This window comes from Telopea speciosissima, chromosome 5, assembly GCF_018873765.1.
Source record: "Telopea speciosissima isolate NSW1024214 ecotype Mountain lineage chromosome 5, Tspe_v1, whole genome shotgun sequence".
In the NCBI taxonomy this organism is placed as follows: domain Eukaryota; kingdom Viridiplantae; phylum Streptophyta; class Magnoliopsida; order Proteales; family Proteaceae; genus Telopea; species Telopea speciosissima.
In genome coordinates, this window is record NC_057920.1 from 13,499,366 (window position 1) to 13,519,651 (window position 20,286).

At 40.0% G+C, this 20,286-nt stretch overlaps 1 protein-coding gene across 2 annotated transcripts; it reads right to left on the minus strand.

Moving 5' to 3' along the window:
- Positions 1-1,801: 1,801 nt before the first annotated feature.
- On the minus strand, positions 1,802-20,265 carry LOC122661958 (squalene monooxygenase SE1-like). Of its 2 annotated transcripts, none has more exons than XM_043857479.1 (10): positions 20,118-20,265; positions 19,780-19,920; positions 15,183-15,455; positions 11,897-12,008; positions 11,640-11,814; positions 4,846-5,014; positions 4,393-4,611; positions 3,930-4,205; positions 2,290-2,568; positions 1,802-1,923 (listed from the first exon to the last, which is right to left on the minus strand). In XM_043857479.1, the coding sequence occupies exons 1-10, from the start codon at positions 20,244-20,246 to the stop codon at positions 1,819-1,821; spliced, it is 1,878 nt and encodes a 625-aa protein (XP_043713414.1). In that variant the 5' UTR covers positions 20,247-20,265; the 3' UTR covers positions 1,802-1,818. The 2 variants fall into 2 exon arrangements, with proteins under 2 accessions (XP_043713414.1, XP_043713413.1); XM_043857478.1 differs by having other exon boundaries at positions 15,180-15,455.
- Between the last annotated feature and the right edge of the window lie 21 nt (positions 20,266-20,286).

Sequence of the window (20,286 nt, forward strand, 5' to 3'; positions counted from 1 at the left end):
ATTTGCTTATTAGTTTTTCCTTAGGTGACTGACAGTGCTTTATGGTTGGGGGTTGGAGGTGTAACTATGGGTTCTGTTGATGAATTGTGTTAGGGATAGCTGAATAAAGAAAGAGCGCAGCTTCTCACTATACCCGGTTCCCAAAGCATTATGAGAGAATCTCACTGTCAAGCTTGTTACATTTTTTCTCCTTTAATCACCAATATGACAGAAAAATGTGAAGAAAACTCACTGTTTTGCCTTAGTCTGAGGTTTCTGGGAACAAAAAGCTCCAAAACATCTGACATATGAAGAGATCTATCGCCCTTCTTTCGGATTCCATTTTCCTTTGATCTGTTTAGCTATGAAGTCCATGTTTCGTACAACGGCATAGCCATGATTTTCTATAGAACTTTTGAGTGAGAGCCTTGTCAATTACACAATAAAAATTAGACCCAGTTTCTCCTCACCTATGGTGAAGTGAGGTTCTCTTCAACCATCGACAATAGGGGCAGGAATTAATGATGAACTAAAAAAAAGAATGTCCCACAAGAATGTATCTCATGATTTTATTTTTATTTTTTTTTGGGGGGGGGGGGTGTGGAGAATCGTTATTTCCTCACCTATAGTGAAGTGAGGTTCTCTTCAACCATCGATATTTTCAATCTCATACAATTGGGGCAGGAATTAATGATGAAATAAAAAAAGAATGTCCCACAAGAATGTATCTCATGATTTATTTATTTTGTTTTTTTTTTGGGGGGGGGGGGGGGGAAGAATCGTTATTCCCTCCAATTCGCTGCCTGCTCCAATTTCCTCCGATTCCTCACATAGGAGCGGAAATGACTACCCTACCACATGCCCAAGGTGGGGTAAGGTGGTCATTTTTGCTCCTATGTGAGCAATTAGAGGAAATTCGAACGGGCAGCGAATTGGAGGTGATAATTATTGAGGGGTGGGGGGAGGGGTGGATAAATCATGTTTGCCTTTTTATAAAGAACTCTCTGGTCTAGTTTTTATGTACCATAAACGTGTTTGTAATATTTCATTGAAGAAAAAAAAAATTGGCATTTATATCGTGTATAATTGTACCATGTACGATTTTTCTTATTTTAGTTAAGAATCCTATTTTCAAAATAGATTAAGCGAGAGAGACACGTACCAGACAAAGAGATTTTTGAAAACAAAGAACAAATCTGATTCATCACTCATGGGCTGCATTGTTTCTCGACTTGAAGGCCTTTTCACCTTAAAGCCACCTTGTTGCTGCTGCTTCTTTTCCAAACACATACCAAAAGAGAGTCAAAAGGTTTATCATTAATAGAAAATTACCCTTCCAATAAAGTCGACTTTGTTGATTAATAGATTAAATACATCCAATATGAGAAATCTAGGGTCTCAAAAAAAATTATTGGATGGGGCTTACAAAATGAATACATTTAATTCATTAAGATTAGTAAAACTTGCACAGTAGCAGCTTCTACAGCCTACTTACCTACCTAGTTATTTCCTAGCATTTTTATGTCAGAGAGACAGCTAGAACAGAAAATATGGGAATGCTTATTTATCCAAATTCCATAGTAGTCTGATCAATTTACATTCCATCTACTGTGCAAATTCTGTATAAGAGTGAACAAATTGGTACAATTGGGACAATTGGGCGACTAATGGATGTGACCAATAGGCGAAATGTTTTGCAAAAAACCTTCTGAGTGGAAGCACAAGCTTTTTCCCTGGTTTTGGATGTAGATTACCTACTGATACAAACTTGATTTCATCACCCCTCGATGGAGACCTATATATACCACCTTGAATTCTCAACACTGTTTTGTTTTACATTCACTTAAGAGGAGGAGCCCGGTAATACGCCGGAACTGTTGCAGGGAAAAACATCTGCCTAACACCTTCAGCCTTTATAATAGGGAAAATGATACCCGATGCTCCCTGCCACAGAGAAACACCCAATATCAAGGATTAAATAAATTCAGTGTTCGAACAGAGAGATATACAAGTATTTGAACAGTGATAATTGACAAGTGACACACATAACAGAGTACGAGGACTCTGGAGTGATTAAGAGCCACATGGATTTCATTTTCTTTATTCCTTTTCTGGCATGGCGCTTAGATGTTAAAAGTTCAGTCTCACTAAAAACACAAACCAACAACAACCACCCCAACAAAATGCAGTTTCTCTACACAGATGCGAACTCCTAACAACAACTTGGTTCTTATAATTAATGAAGACACATGCAACACGACCTAAAAGGTATAAATTCTGTGGAAGTTACAAGAGAAAGCAGGAACTCACTGAAATCAATCTAGCTCCAATCCAAAGACGTTTGGGCGAAGGAAATGGAAGTATTAAGCGGCCAACACCATATATTGCAACAGCAAAGAAATGAAGAACCAAGCTCAATGGACGAGGGTTTAGACCAGAAAGTAAAGCAACTGGTCCTGTTGAGCAAACACCTCCAAGGCTTAAATAATCAAAACATGCTTGACGCATTTCATTCCTTGCTTGATCCGGTGAAGCACAAAACACCTTGTACAGAGCATCTGCCAATGTATTTATTGTAGATGCCACGGGCTGCAAATAAAACAATGATACATACCAAGTTCATGAGTATAGAGGCAAATTGGACATCTCTGGAATGGACGAATTCTTTAAAGCTATGTTTGGATGTCAAGAAAAGAAAAAGACATAATGAGACAAGAATCATGATGATGCAATGATGGATTTATGTGTATCTCTCTCCTCAAATTCAAACATTTTTTTAATTTTTTCTTTTCTTTTCTTGACATCCAAACGTAGCCTAAGAGATCCGATCGTTTTATTGGGCAGTAAGGAACAGCATATAAAAATACAATAAAGGAGAATGACAAAAAACAATATATGATAATGACTAAACAAATTATATATATTTTCTTCAAACTTCATTGATCTGTGAGTGGAACAAGTTCAAGTGATGTGGCAAGAAGTGTCACAGTTGCTCACTGTTTCAAAAAGACTATAATTAAGTATTAAAATTTACAACAAAAAAAAGAGGGTACCCAGTGCACAAGGCTCCCACCACTGTATGCAGCCTTCCCCTGCTTTCGCAAAGAGGCTGTTTCCAGACTCGAACCCGTGACCACTTGGTCACAATGGAGCAACCTTTACCGTTGCACCAAGGCCCACCCTCAAAGTAAATAATAATATAATGTAGATTTTATTTTTTTTTGGGGGGGGGGGGTGTGGGTGGGGTTGGGGGAGGGGAAGAAACAGTCAACCTACTGTTGGTTGGGGGAGGGGAAGAAACAGTCAACCTACTGTTTTGCATATTTAACATAATTGTCAATTTGTCCACAAACTCATTTGTAAGTATCCGGTAGGAAAAAAAACACAATAATATTTAAAATTAGAGAAGCAAAAAAAAAAAGGAGCAAAATGAAGTGGGGAAAAAAGGAACATTGGATCAGGAGAAGCCACATCATACATCAGCCAAAAATGAACACATTATTGTCGTAGCATGATGGGAAGTCTTTTTCTCCTGAACTTTTTTTTCCCTTGCCTTACAAAAAAATGTTTCATCACTCCAAACACTGGCAGTTTTACTTTTTTATGGCGTACCCAGTGCATGAGGCTCCCGCCACTGCAGGGTTTAGGGAGGGCCATAATGTACGCAGCCTTACCCCGGCTTCACAGATAGGCTGTTTCCCGACTCGAACCAGCGACCGCTAGGTCGCAATGGAGCAAACTTACTGGTGCACCGAGGTCCGCCCTCTGCATTTTTACTTTTTTATATAAAATATAATTTGTTTTGCAGATATTTCAACTAGAACTTTTTGACTCCATTGGTTTCTTGCATAGTTGGGCTGTTATTTCAAAGCCAAGCAAAATAATTTTTTTTTCTTTAAGTTTTTCACTTGTATGAAAAAACCAAGTGCATTCATATCAGTACAGCTCACCTTACGCAAGGTGTAAAAAGATTCAAGATACTTGCACAGTAAAGATGCATCATTCAAATCTCGCAAAGGCTTAAGAAGATTCCTCAGCACAACAATGTCAGATAATGCAACAGTCATTCCTCCACCAGTTAAAGGATGACGCATGTTGAATGCATCCCCCATTAATAGAGCCCCAGGAGTAGGGTGAGGTGCAGCTGGCATACTTCTGTTTGGCATTGTCCTGATGCTTCCTTTATCAATTGCGGCTATAAAGGCATCATACAGCTCGGGAGGGATCTGAAACATATATTAGTCAAAATGGTGGATATACAAAAGTAGGAAGCAAGAATCATGGATATCTTAGCTCAATCAGTAAAGGGAACCGAAGGGAAAATAACTACTTAAACTACTAGATTCATGCATCAGAGTATTTAAATTCAGAGACAGATCACAAAACTGCGTACTGCAAGTTACAGATAGATACCTGGGGAGCCACTACAGTCTTCATATAATTGGCCATTTCACCATTAGCAATAGAAGGCACCTTTTGTCCAGGTACATCAACCAAACAGCGAACCTCCCAACTACTAATGGGATAAAACAAGATGGGAGAAGGATCTGCTAAAATAACATGCCCATGATTTTGATGTGGAAGTTGACAGTTCTCTAGGACCAAACCAACAAAATAAGATGGAAGTTCTACCTGAAAACAGGGAAAGAATGAAACTAAGTTTCCCTTGAATGCGAAGGGTTATGCCATAACAAGTCAAAATTCAGCATGCAGACCAAAAGAATGACATATACTTCAAGAGACACAGAAAATAAGAAATACTATAAAACTAAACAATTACAACAGTTCTACAATTTTATAAGTAAATGCCAATCAGCAATTAAGCATAAGAGAATTAAGTTCAAAAGACTGAATCAAAATATTCACCTTAGGATCACAAAGAGAGCGGCGCAAATTGGAGAAACATCCATCACATACAATTGTGAGAGGTGCATGCACTTTTAGTTCTTCACCAGTCTTAGTCTTGTACGCCACCCCCTTAACAGTCTCATTCTCTTCAAGTAGGGATGTAACGGTTCCCTGCACCAATTGTACACTGACGAGAAAATTGAAAATGTAATGATCAGACAGCCAACACAATAGAACATCACAAAAATAGAACATAAAAATAATGGAATATAGAACGTCTACTGAATCAATGATGAATTAGACAGTGTACATGTCATGATACTGTTTACTGCGTTCATCAAGTCATGATATATTCAGTCAAAGCTGGTGGAGTGGCCAAAAGGATCCACTTACATTAAATGCTAAATTCCATCATTAGATCCAGGTACAATAACCCTTCACCAATTAAAGACTGAAACAGTTCTGAACACACACACACACACACCCCAAAAAAAACATTGAAAACTGCATAATCTTATAGCCGTATCCGCATGAAACACAATGCCACATTTCACTGCTCCCAAATGTGGAAGCACGTTTCAAATTAGCATCCAAAGAATGTGCAATTTTTTACTGTCGAATAATGTAAACCAGAATACCGTGGGGGTATTCTGGTCTTTTGGGTGCTTTATTATTATGTTTTATAGTTGTTTATGTACTGCCTAGCTGTATCGGCTAGGCAGGGGTATTTTGGTCATGTAATTTCATATTCCAGCATTATAAATAAAGGTGTCTGGGTGATCACAATAGATCATTCAAGCTTTCTCAGTTCTGGTTTTAGTATTCTAGTTCTGAACATGGTATCAAAGCTAGGGTTTTAAGACCTGCTCGATTGTTCAAAAAACCCTTTTCCCTTGATTCCTCTCCTCTCTCCCTTCTCCTCTCCCTTCTCCCTTCTCTCTTCTCTTCCTTTGATCCATTCAACCCTTTTTAGGGCAGCACCCATGAGGTGATCCATCTATGGTTCAAGTGCTGCCCTCCATCTCACCTCAATTTTAAAACCTAATTCAGATCGATAGCTGCTGCCATTATCTCTCTCTGCGATTCAGGATTGCTTCAGTTTTTTTTTTGGAGATCGATCTCATAACAGTTGGGAGATCGATTGGTTTCTTTGGAGCATCAATGCAGGCCTACAACAGCATCTATCATCTTTGATTTCACATTGATTGAAGACCCCACAGCTGCAGCCTCTTTCCCCTTCTTATCGATCTCAACTGTCAGGGTTTTGCAAAACCCTAACACTTTATCGATTTGGTTCTAGGCTGCTGTTTGGGAAGATTTTTTGAGGGATTATTCCCTGGTTATATTGCTGTACTCGACACTGTTTCAGCCTTGAATTCCTGCTGTTTTTTGAAGATCAGAATTCTGTCCAATTTCAGATCGACTACTGCAGAATTTTTGGAAATTCAGTTTTTTTCAAAAAAATCAAATTTTACCTTGCTGCATTATGGGTGACTCAGAGGTTACATCAGCTGCTACTGGAGGAGATCAGACCAGGACTGATTTCCTGCCCTATGCTGCTGCCATAAAACTAGATGGTACCAATTATCTGATTTGGGCCAGATCCTTATCCCTCACTGTGGCTGGTAGGGGACTCTCTGGCCACCTTACTGGTATCACCAAACAGCCCACTGAAGAAGGGGCTGCCCGCACTAAATGGGCAGCCAATGATGCGATGGTGATGTCTTTTGTTCTGAATTCTATGACCACTGACATTTTTAGTCAGTACCTTCTCCTTGACACTGCGACTCAGATATGGACTGCTGTCAAGGGTACTTATGGTCGTTCAGGGGGTGGTGCTCAGGTTTATGAGATCCGAAAGACTCTTCAAAACACTACCCAGAAAGAGATGACAGTCACCAAGTACTATGTTGCCCTCAAGTGCTTATGGCAGCAACTGGATCACTATGCTCGATTCCTGCCTACTACTGCTGCAGATATTACAGCCTACCACACTTATGTGGATCAGTTTCGAGTCTATGACTTCCTGGCTGGACTTAATGATGATTATGACCCTATTTGGGTGCAGGTTCTTGGTCGGGTTCCTTTTCCCACTTTGGAGGAAACCTTTTCATATGTTCACAGTGAAGAGACAAGGAGGGCTGCTATGATGATTACTCCTAAGGTTGACAGATCAGCTTTACAGACTACTGGTTCCATCACTACTGACACTTCTGCTGATAATGTTGCTGCTACTGCTGCTAGTAAAGAGCCTATGAAGTGTGATTATTGCCACAAACCATATCACACTAAGGCTCAGTGTTGGAAACTTCATGGGAAGCCTGCTGATTTTGAGAGCAAACGTGGTCGTGCTAAATCTAAAAACAAGGCCAATCACACTGAAAGTGTAGCTTCAGCTCCCACTACTGACATTGGTTTCTCCCAGGAAGAACTTCAAGCTCTTCGGCGTCTGTTGAACACATCTGCTGCCCCCACTACATCTGCTGCCAATTCAGGTTCCTTCTTTGCCCATATAGGTATTTCCTTTGCTGGTCATTGTGCATCAATAGTCTCCACTCCTTGGATCATAGACTCTGGAGCTACTGATCACATGACAGGTTCCTCCAGTCTTTTTAATACCTACTTCCCTGCTTCTGGTAAAGACAAAGTAAAAATTGCTGATGGGTCCCTCTCCTCCATATCTGGGAAGGGCTCCATTGGTTGTTCTCCTTCATTGACTTTATCTTCTGTGTTACATATTCCCAAGTTTACTACTAACCTTCTCTCCATTAGTAGTATCACTAAATCTTTAAACTGCAAAGTGACATTCTTTCCTACTCATTGTGTTTTTCAGGAACTGGACTCGGGGAAGACGATTGGATCGGGTAAAGTGCATGGCGGATTGTACCTGCTTGATGGAGATCCTGCATCTACACAGGCTTTACCTTCTAGGCTTTGTTCACCAGCATCTTTTTCCTCTGAATTACACTTATGGCACTCTAGACTAGGACATCCACCTTAAGGAACCTTATCTACTTTATTTCCCGCATTAGGCAAAACTTATAATAAAGAAGACTTTTTTTGTGAGCCTTGTGTCTTGGCCAAACAGACACGTTCCAACTATCCTATTTCTAATAAAAGGTCATCTTCGTTATTTCATGTTGTTCATTCTGATGTGTGGGGTCCTAGTAGAAAAGTTGCTCTTTCGGGTCATCGGTGGTATGTCACCTTTATTGATTGCTATTCTAGGTTTACTTGGGTTTATCTGATGCACAACAAAAGTGAGGTTTTCTCATGTTTTCAGCACTTTCACCAGCTGGTTCAAACTCAATTTCATACCACTATTCAAATTTTACGGAGTGATAATGGGCGAGAGTATATGGAAGGTCAGTTCCAAAAATACCTGGCTGCCCATGGGATCCTCCATCAGACCAACTGTGTTGATACTCCAGCCCAAAATGGTGTGGCTGAGAGGAAGAACCACCACCTCTTAGAGGTCGCTCGTGCCCTTTTGTTTGCCCGGAACGTCCCCTCAGTTCATTGGGGGGATGCTGTTCTCACTGCTGCCTATTTAATTAATAGGCCGCCCAGTCGGGTCCTTTACTCTAGACCCCCTGTTGAGCTACTACTTGACTCTTCCTCCTTCATTGTTCCCCCTAAGGTGTTTGGCTGCGTGTGCTATGCCCGGGATACCAGGTCCCCGGGCAAGCTTGAACCCCGTAGTCTTCAGTACATTTTCTTGGGGTACTCTGCCACTCAGAAGGGGTATAAATGCTATCACCCTCCATCCCGCCGGACTTTTGTCAGCATGGATGTTGTGTTTCATGAGCGTCTCTCTTACTATGTGTCCCCACCTCTTCAGGGGGAGAGTGTTAGCGAAGATGTGTTGATTGTTGAGCATCCTCCTCCACTCCAGTCTGTCTATAATGAGTCTGTCCAGCCTACTTCTGGTCCTCCCCCCGAGTCAGGGGGAGAAGTTCTTGTTCAGGGGGAGCAGACCACCCCAGTCCAGACTGAGGTTCCTGTTCAGGGGGAGCAGACCCCTCAAGCCCAAACTCCTATCCAGAGGACCATTAGTGATTTTTAGAGGAGGCTTGATGGTAGCACTATGAAGACCTATGGAAGGAGACATAATCAGGTTCAATCCACTGTTGCTCCTGTACCCATCCAATTGCCGAACCTGGATCCAGAACCTGCCTCTCTACCTGGTAATGTTCCTTCTCCTGACTTGCCTATTGCCCTTCGCAAAGGTGTCAGGACTTGTACTCAACATCCTATATCTCATGTTGTCTCTTATGACTCCCTTTCCCCATCATTTCGTGCTTTTGTTACTTCTCTTTCTTCTGTTTGTGTTCCTAATAATTGGCAGGAAGCTTTATCAGATGGAAAGTGGAAGGCAGCCACGATGGAAGAAATGGAAGCCTTGAAAAAAAGTAACACATGGGAGCTTGTTGTTCTTCCACTTGGGAAGAAAACCGTTGGATGTAAATGGGTGTTTGTGGTGAAACAGAAGGTGGATGGCACCGTGGATAGATATAAGGCACGGCTTGTTGCCAAGGGTTTTCCTCAGACATACGGCATAGACTACCAGGAGACCTTTGCACCTGTTGCAAAGTTGAATACAGTTCGTGTGTTGTTATCTTGTGCAGTCAACCTTGGTTGGGAGTTCCAACAGCTAGATGTTAAAAATGCCTTGCTGAATGGAGCACTGGAGGAGGAGGTATACATGGACATTCCACCAGGGTTCTCTTGTGACAGTACTAGAGGAAAAGTGTGCAGGCTGAAGCGTGCACTGTATGGGCTGAAACAGTCACCCCGGGCTTGGTTTGGTCGATTCCACAAGGCCATGATTTCTGTGGGCTATAAGCAGAGTAATGCTGATTACACACTCTTCATTAAGAGGGTTGGTGAAAAACTCACTATTCTTATAGTCTACGTTGATGATATAGTGGTTACTGGCAATGATGGTGATGAGATCAGACAGTTGAAGACCTTCCTTGGCCAGGAATTTGAGATTAAAGATCTAGGCAAATTAAGATACTTTCTTGGGATTGAAGTGGCCAGATCTGCAAAAGGCATATTTCTCTCCCAAAGAAAGTATGTCCTAGACTTGTTGGCTGAAACCGGTTTGCTAGGCTGCAACCCTTCGGACACTCCTATGGATCCTACTGTTCGGCTCAAGGAAAATGGTGGTGAGCCTGTTGATAAAGGCCGGTACCAAAGACTTGTAGGGAAGCTGATTTACCTTTCACACACTCGTCCAGACATTGCTGTTGCTGTAAGTGCAGTGAGTCAATTTATGCATGATCCCTACACTTCTCATATGGAGGCTGTTCTTCGTATTCTACATTATTTGAAGTCAGCTCTTGGAAAGGGCATTCTTTTGTCCTCACATGGTCACCTACGGGTAGAGGCATACACCGATGCTAATTGGGCTGGTTCAGCAGATTGGAAGTCCATTTCTGGATATTGTTCTTTTGTAGGTGGAAATCTTTTTACCTGGCGTAGCAAGAAGCAGAATGTAGTTGCTCGTTCCAGTGCCGAAGCTGAATTCAGAGCTATGGCACAAGGAATTTGTGAGTTACTTTGGCTTAAAGGGCTGCTACAAGACTTGGGTCTCCCTATTTGCCTTCCTATGATGCTGTACTGCGATAACAAGGCTGCAATCAGTATAGCACACAACCCGGTGCAGCATGACCGTACCAAACATGTTGAGGTGGATAGGCATTTCATCAAGGAGAAATTAGAAGATGGGTAGATTTGTATTCCCTTTGTGACTTCTTCGGATCAGCTTGCTGATTTCTTCACCAAGGGTCTGCCTGAAAAATTATTTCACCCTAATCTAGTCAAGTTGGGCATGATCGACATATTTGCTCCAACTTGAGGGGGAGTGTTGAATAATGTAAACCAGAATACCGTGGGGGTATTCTGGTCTTTTGGGTGCTTTATTAATATGTTTTATAGTTGTTTATGTACTGCCTAGCTGTATCGGCTAGGCAGGGGTATTTTGGTCATGTAATTTCATATTCCAGCATTATAAATAAAAGTGCCTGGGTGATCACAATAGATCATTCAAGCTTTCTCAGTTCTGGTTTTAGTATTCTAGTTCTGAACATTTACAAACTCACAAAACACAACTCGGACAATAACTTAATTCAAGTATGATTTATTCAAACTCCAATGACACTAGTAAATGAAAGAAGAGACAAAACAGCACTTCCAAAACTTAGCAGATTGTGGAATTCTTTAGATTCGTATATAGGGGTGAACTTATAAAAAACTTAGAAACTCAAAAGTAACACACAAAAAATATATATATTTCATATGATCCATATGAACTCCAAAATGTATCACTGGCCTTCTTTTCCTATGTAGACAGACTGTCTGGCCAATACACTCTGGCTTGGCATTGGTATATATAATACCAACCCATATTCAACATAATTTCTTAGTAGCATTCTGTGAACTAAACCCATCGTGATGCCCGCCTTTGGATACCCCTTTTTCCCTTAAAGCTTCTTTGCCTAATGAACAGAGACCATTTGCAAACCCATAAAATTAGTGTTATAAAGCACTTCCCAATGCTGCAGCTGGTGGAAGTCCTAGTTGACACATGGGAATCAGTATTTGAAAACATGTAGAAGCAAGAAAATTGGCTTAGAGAAAAATCAGATTTTCAAGTTTGATTCAGCCAAGTTTCCAAACCTCAGAAGCCTATCTGTAAAATACAATCCATCATTGAGATACAAGTGGTATTGTAAAGCCCTTCATTGAGTTTAGGGAGCAATTAAATTAAGGTGAACTTAATATCTATGATAGGAAAAGACTGATACTTGGGAAGAGAAGCAGCTTTTGCCCGCATTCTTTGTACGAAACGCCCATTGTGAAAGCTCCTCCCTGAAATATCTGAATGGAACTTTTCTAACGGATATGCGAGTCTAGTATTCTTCCCATCCTTATAAAGAGCATACCCAAATACTTGCTGAGCATCAATCTCCTCCACGCAATCTGCAATCCAGAATATATATTTTACAATTCACAGCCAATGCCTAAACAAAAGGGAATATAGCATGCTAAAATTCATGCCTACCCTCAAGGCCCAGCTCAATCAATTTCAGGTACCCCCCTGGCTGTAATAGTTCGCCAACAATTCTGTCAGGCTCTGCCAAGTCTCTTTCAATCACATGCACTCGGCGCCCATCCTGCAATAGCACAAAGTAATTTTGTTAGAGGTCATCTACATTTGTAAACTACAGTTTTCACTAAGTCAAGTAAATGCAAGAAGTAATCTGTCGGATATAATTTATAAGAATTCAAGAAAAAATATATACAAAGGCTTCAACAATTTTCATACACTGGAGTGTTCCATACAGAAAAATCAACAGAATCTAAGAGAATCTAGCTTAAATTTTTTTGAGTTGATCACTAGCCCTAAGCACTACACAATGAACATAATCCATCACAACCCCTGATCCCTAAGCAATATCCAAGTGGTATTAGCTCATATTCATTATATTAAGCCCTAACACAAAAGGAAAGACCATAGTACAGCCAATAATTTTGTACAGTGATCAGGATAACAAACAACTTGATGAGGTAGGCTAGGCTAAAACAAACAAACAATAGGAAACCTACAGAAACCAGAATCGTAGTGAACCTTAACACTGAGAAATAGGACAGAAACTGAAAAGGAATAGAACTTGACAAACCATAAATCTGATGGGGCTGAAACTAATATATAATAGAGGACCTAATGGGGTAAGTAAATGGCTAAAATAGCAAAGAAATATAATGGCTAGATTAAGAAAAAATAAGCATGAACAGAAACAGAAACTAAAAGAAAACCAGAAAATAGACAGTTAGGAGGAAGGGTATAACTCCTACACCACCAGTCCAATGGGACTCAAACTAGGATCGAATGAAGTAGAAGGAGAAGGGAAGAATGAATCCAAATTCCAGCCACAACTTATGGCTAGATGGTCTGATATTGAAAACTGAAGTTTAGAAGAAAAAAAGGAAGAAAGCTATCGCATGACCTGAAACAGTACTTAAAATAATAAAGAGAACTTGGAAAGCAATATTAATGGATTAACTAAGCACAAAAAAGTTCCAATAAGTGATATCACCTAATGGGAGGCCACAATAGTGATAGAAAGTTGCTGGAAACCTGCTGAACAGCAACGAAAGAGAAAAGAAAAGGAAAAAAGAAGAAGAGAGGAAGAAAGGGATTTGACCAATAGGCTTCATAACCTATGGCCTGCAGGAAAGGCTTCACCACCAATCCCAAACCAAGGATTCACCACCTTAGGTTGCCACTTGCTTCACCACAAGAGCTGTGACGATTCACCATAGTGCCCTTGTTCTCCATTTATAAATTGTGGTCATGACAACTAAATAGGAAACACTCTATATAGTGAGAGATCCTTTACTACAAAACAACAATGAAAATTTAGTAACTCTCCAAAGTAGAAAGTCCTAAACAACTAAGAAACAAACAATAGATTTTAGGAACTCTCCCCAAAATAGAAAGTCCCAAAATAACAACTACTAAGTAGCATACTTCCTTACTAACAAAGGAACTACTAACTTTGAAACAAACAACTACTAACAAAATAGAAGCTTGCTATTTTAGACTCCACAGAATATTTCCATCGCAAACAAAGATCCTCCAACAGGATCCTCCACCAAAGTTGTCCATTGAGGGGGACACACAACTCCTTGTGAATAATACCACATGAACAGTACCACCAAACCTTCTTCCTTGGACAGCATCACAACTACAAAGTCCTCATGTGAATCTGGCAGAGTTATACTAATGAAATGGCCAAATACCTGCATTAAAGAATCCCTAAGCACTGACCTTTTGCTGTCAACCTCTAGGTTTACTAAGAGTTTGAACTCCCTGTACTGTGATTAGTTCTATAATAGATGGTTAAAGATCCTTGAGTGAATTCCCTATTCTGCAACATCGATTTTCCAACAAACAGAAAGAGATTCCAATGAGTAGAGAGTATGTCATTAGATACTTTCGGACATTGATTATACATAGAACTGCGTTCCATGGAAGGAACCTGTTAATATTTTGGAGCTCTGAACCAACCACGATAAAACCACAAAAATGGGAGGCTCAGGTAAGGAAGTTGGAGACAGGTGTCTATAAAAGCAAGGTTAACCAGCAATGATAACTCACTTTTCAAAATATGGAGCCTTTTCTTCATCCTTCAAACAATGAAAACTTAATTCCCAGCTCTTGACTTCTGTAACTAAAAGAAGCTCCCAGCATCTCAGATCCCAAGGGCACCTACTCCACCATAAAGAATAAAAGGCCAACTCAACTAATACTAGAGCACCCCAAAAAGGCATATGTGGCAAGAACAAACTCCAAATGAAACTTTCCTACTGGTCGGCCATTAAAATTTCTGTGATACATGTAACTGAAATGCCTTCAACTACAAAGAATAAACACATCCATTTTCCAAGTCCTACCAGTCGACCATACATGACCGAGAAAATATGCATTCAATTCCAAAGAAGATTGAAAAGAATGAATGTCAGATCAAGTATACAACTCTAAATCCAACCCGCCATCTAAAATTTTGGTGATTTCATTCTGAAAAACAACACCTTTTTTTTTGTTTGGGGGGGGGGGGGGGGGAGGGAGGAGAGGGGTAACGTCGTGGTGGTGGTGTATAGGGGAGAGGTGATGTCCAATAAAAAAACTTTAACATGTCCTCTAATTACATCATTGCAATTCTAATTATTCTCCAAGACACCAGGGATCCTACACTTGTGAACACGCACAGCGTAATAATTTCGACTTGACTCTGATACGTACTCGGATGGTCCTAAACTCTACCAGCAATCATTCATTTAATAAGCCTCTATGTAATACTCGTGTTGTATTTTTAATTGTAAGCAGATCTGAGAAAGGAACCTTAATGCAGATATTCTACAAGCCAAGATCATGAATCACAGTGATTTGAAATTACTATCAGTCTTTGAAATCAAGGAAAAGAAAAAAAAGCAGCAGCAGAGAAACAGCAGGGAAAAAAAACAACAAAAACCACGATTCTTCTCATAAGATCGAGGAAGGGCTGACAGTCGTGCCACAAGGAGCGATGCGCTTTACTTAATCGCTAATCCAGCGAATGTATCTTATAAATCGCTGATGCTCCAAGACATTACATGGAACGATCTTGCTCATTCATCGCGGACATAAGTTCATCTTCAGGACAGAACAATTCGCGGATGGTGGAGGCGTTCAAAGAAATACAAATTGAAAATAAAATCTAAAGAATTCTCATACAAGGTCCTAACAGTAAGCAGATGCAAGGTATAAAGGAAGAGTAGAAGAAAAACAAGAAGAAGAAGACAACCTCACCGAGCGTGTGAGCGAGAGCGGCACCAGCAACGCCGGCGCCAACGATAATCACGTCGGCGTCTTCTCCGTTGTCCCACCTGCATTCCCTTTTCGAGGTGTTCTTGACACTTTCATCCCGGATTTCGGTCGAAGCTCTGTCCTTCCCCCTCCTCTTCCTCCCCTGGGAACTGTAGAACAGATAAAACCCTAGAAGAACAGCAAAGATTACTCCGTAGATGTACTCGGCGGCCATTCTTCGAAGCGATGAAAGACACAAAAGACGGGACTCCTTATCTGTCAATTACCCTCTTCCCTTCTTTGTTCTTCCTCTCTCTCACGTTCTCTTTAAAATTTTCAGATTTGAGAACTGTTCCAAGAATCCAAGCCAGCAAAGACATACGTGGACGGACTCACGGACACGCAGTTTTTTTAAAAATTTTTAGGACAGCTAACGGACGCCATGTGCGCATTTAATATAATTTTGGCTTAACCTCCACACACCTTTCTGAGTGATATATATACCGTTAGGCCTTATATGTCATAACTGTGATTACCGTCCGATGAAAACGAACTTTTTCAGGTGTGCAATGTAAACCGTTTGATTCCAGGTAAGTCGTTTACTGGTAAGATCGACGATGATTGACTAATAAGCAGTCGAGGTTGTGGGCCCTAAGAAAAAAGGATGGATATACCAGGTTTTTCCGCGGCGTAGGAATCAATCTTGACGTGCCTGGTTCAAACTTCAGAGCCTCAAAGGTCTGAAGTCTACATGATTGATCTTTGGTCTACTCAAGGTCTATGATTGAAGACTATATTTCGATCACATCATCAATTCAAGGATTCCTAGTCAACGGCTTAGAAAGGCATGTCTTATGGAGGCTCATTTGCATTGAATCAACTTTCCTAATATTTCAAGTTTTATTATATTCAACTGCGGTTGGTGATAGCCCCAACACCACTCGTTCTATAATCTATGTTCTTTATTATATTCGTATTTGAAGTCACTATAATATCTGCTAGTCTATTACACTTGAAGCTCGGACTGAGAAGTCCCGAACATTCAACTACAAAAAAAAAAGGATTTTTTACAAATGACATCCTGAAAATGCCGATTTGTCTAAAATGCCTATTAGTTTTAGATTTTCAGGGCATCTAATGATCAAAATACCCTTCTAATGAAAATCCATCAAAATTAAAAAATAAAATAACTTAATTGTCCTTATCTTTTTCAAATGGTTTAGAGTTTGAAGTTAAAAATCAAACCTTAAACCATTTGGGGAAGATGAACCCTAAAATCAAACCTCTAAAATTGAAGTTGAACTGAAGAAAATTTCCCATGAATCAGGACAAGGGATGAAGAAGCTATGCATTATCATCCTTAACAATTCTTTGTTAAGTTCCCAACTGAAAATTTGGAAGCTTCATCCTATCCCTATTGAAGCTCTTCACAATTGGATTTGCTCCTTGCTGATGTACCCACCTAAATGAGATCTATCAAAATAAATAAATCAATCGTACATTTTTTTCAAGAATTATTGAAGCTTCTTCATTCTTTTTTGAACACAATTTCTCTGGTGATTTCATATCTGTGCAATGGTTTTCCCCTTAATAATGGCAATATCTTTCAGATCTGATTCTCCATGACCAAAGACAAACCCCATTTATGTCCATATGCTGCCGAAGGGGACCAGGCATTGACATGTATCCCTTGTTCATTGCAGAATTCCCTCAGCTTCCTCTGCTGCCATGTGGGACTCATTTCCACCTCATTCAGTAGTTCAGTTTCATTAATTAGCCACAATATAATTGAGGTTTGATTTTAAGGTTCATCTTCCCCAAAAATCAAACCCTAAATCATTTCCAAAAATCAAACCCTAAATCATTTGGGGAAGATGAAGGCAATTTGATCATTTTATTCTTTAATTTTGATGAGTTTTTATCATAAAGGTATTTTGGTCATTATATTTTCTAAAACTAATGTCTAATGTCCCAAATTAACAGACTAAACCAACGTACTACATTCTATTGAAAATAGAGAGAGTTTACAATTAAAAAAGTTGTAGAAGGCAATTGGACAAATGGGAATTTTTAAGGGGGCATTTGTAAAAAACTCAAAAAAAAAGTCCCAAACATGGGTGCTTGTTATGTACAGTGACGTGGCAGGTGGGTTGGAAGTATCATGGCCCAGCCTTTCGTAAGCAAGTCTTCTTATTGTGTCATGTATGCGTGTCAATCGATTGGTTTGGACTGGTTCCGGTTCGATTTCTTTTAACCGTTTACAATTGGTTTGGTTTCAGTTTACCATATAAATATATAAAAATAAACAAAACAATGTGTTTTTATGACTGTTGGCTGCTATCTATTTATTAACGGGTTATTGCCGTCTCAGTCTAATTTTTTAAGTTTATTACGGTGTCTTATCGTTTCGGTGTCTACCAAAAAACAGAAAAAATAAAAATTAACGTTTCGGTGTCACAAAACGGTCAAAATTCCAGCCCGAAACATGATCCAATAAACTCATTGGTTTTGATCGGGTCGGACTAGGTTTTGAAACTCCTAGTGTCATATAGAAAGATGGTGAGGTGATTCTTTTTTTTTTTTTGGTAACATGAGACTTTACTGATAATCATGTGAGGGCCCTTGAACTCCAAACGTGTCTTGGAGCCAAGGAGTGGAAATGGATCAATCTGTCATGCACACACTAGACAAGGCCCTCCAGGCCAGGATATCTGCGATGATGAGGTGATTCTTATTGTTGGATAGTAAGTACATGCTTCATAGTTAAATATTTTTTAATCTAATTAAATTAAGGGGAAAAGAATGTTATCTCATTATATGGCCCCCTACACCAAGACACTAGGGGTGTAAAGACTACCCCACCTCATGGAAAGGTGGAAACTCTGCCCCGTGTGATGTTTGCACATGTTCCCATTGGCCTATACTGATGTAGAGGCCACACGACTAGGTAGCTAGAGTTCTCTTGCCTTTAAGTTAAATGCATTTTTACATGCATCTCATGTATGTCCATGCACATTTACATCTTGAGATTTGTTTGTCCACAAAATTTTGACTTTATCATCACGTTGCAAATGTATGGACCATCTTAGACTGTGTTTGGTATGCATTTTTGGAATGCATTCTAAGTCGATTTTGCATCTCGGATGATAGAAATAGTTGTTTTTATCATCAAAGAATGCAAAATTGGCCTACAATGCATTCCAATAGTGCATACCAAACACAGCCTTAATAACGTTATTAGTTATCACGATGGATTGTTATGCGCTGAAATGACCAGCCATGGCCAACCCATGTGTGGCCACATTATAAAATATTAAATAAATGAGGACAAAAAGACAAACAACAACACAATGCCATCGAGCTGCCAACTTTCAGATAGGAATCCAATTTTTTTTGGACTATCCTACCTATTTGCCTAATAGGACTTTAACTACCAATTACAATAGAACTACCATTACCGGGGAGGGGAAAGGGTAAGAGATTCTACAACTATCAACTTTTTTGTTTTGGGTAGAATACGAACTTATTTATTGAAAAGGCGTTTAACCAATAAAGGGGTAGACATCTTGGCCTTCAACCACTCCTCGGTTATCTGAAGTTTGTAACTTACCTTGCGTTATTCTACAACTACCAACAAAGGGGCCAAATTTGCCCGAATGATAGGAATCCAACTCAGATGCGGCACATATCAAATGACCAAAGGACCCGTTCTTATGATCAATTACTCTCATATTAAATGTTTTCGGTATGAGAACAGTATTGTGCATACATAGATGGTTTTTTTAGGTTAAAGTACACGTGCCCCCTATAATCCACCCAATATTCCTCGTATCCCCCTACGCGGCTCAATATTCCACGTACCATCTCTCAATATTCCATGTACTATCTCTGTTTTACACCCCAAATGCCAGATAAGTCCAATCCGTTAAATACCACTGTTAGATGCCAATATTTTGACCATTTTACCCTTTGCTCTATTTTCTTAAACTTGAAAAGACTTAATTACCTTCACTTATTTGTTGGACTAAACTAATTAAAAATGACCATTTTATCTTTTGTTTTATTTTTATAAATGAAAAGACTTAATCGCCCTCACTTATTTGTTCTTAAGAACCTAATCTAATTATTAAAATGCCCTTATTAGGGCATAATTACCAAAATACCCTCATCTTCCCCAAATCTCATGTTCCCCAAAATCCATCAACCCTCCATCGTCTATGGTTTTTTCTTCTTTTCTCACCTAATCTGGTTCTGTCTCTGAACCAGGAAGGTCTATACCTGCAACAAGTCAAGCAGGGCTTCGATGATCCACACGGAGCACCCTCCATCCTCTATGGTTTTTTCTTCTTTTCTCACCTAATCTGGTTTTGTCTCTGAACCAGGAAGGTCTATACCTGCAACAAGTCAAGCAGGGCTTCGATGATCCAAACGGAGCACTCTCCAACTGGAACGACAGAGACGAGACTCCATGTAACTGGTATGGCATCAAATGTGACTCGGTGACCGGTTCCGTCAATTCCGTCGACCTTTCTAACACCAACATCGCTGGTCCCTTCCCTACCCTTCCTCTGCCATCTCCATAACCTTTCTTTCACCTCTCTCTTCAACAACTCGATCAACTCGTCTCTCCCTGAAGAGATCTCTGCGTGTCGGAATCTCCAGCATCTAAACCTTGCCCAGAATCTCTTAATGGGTTCCCTTCCATCCTCCCTCTCCGACATCCCAAATCTCCTCAAGTTTCCCTCGAAATTTGGAAAATTTAGCTAAATATTTATCTTTGAGTGAATATCAAAATCGAAATTGAGAGGAAATGGAAAGAATAATGACTCCACTGAAATTTGTAAGGGTATTGAAATCTGGCTCTCACACACACAACAGTTTTCATGGTGCCAAAACAACAAGACTCCTTACGCAAGTGCCAGATTCCATGTATGCTTGACCTCACCGGAAACAACTTCTCCGGAGATATTCTGGAGAGCTTGGGCCGTTTTCCCAGGCTTGAGGTGCTCTCACTTGTTGAAAACCTCTTCAATGGAATCATTCCATCGTTCCTCGGAAACATTTCTACGTTGAAACAGCTGAACTTTAAGACGATGGAGGGT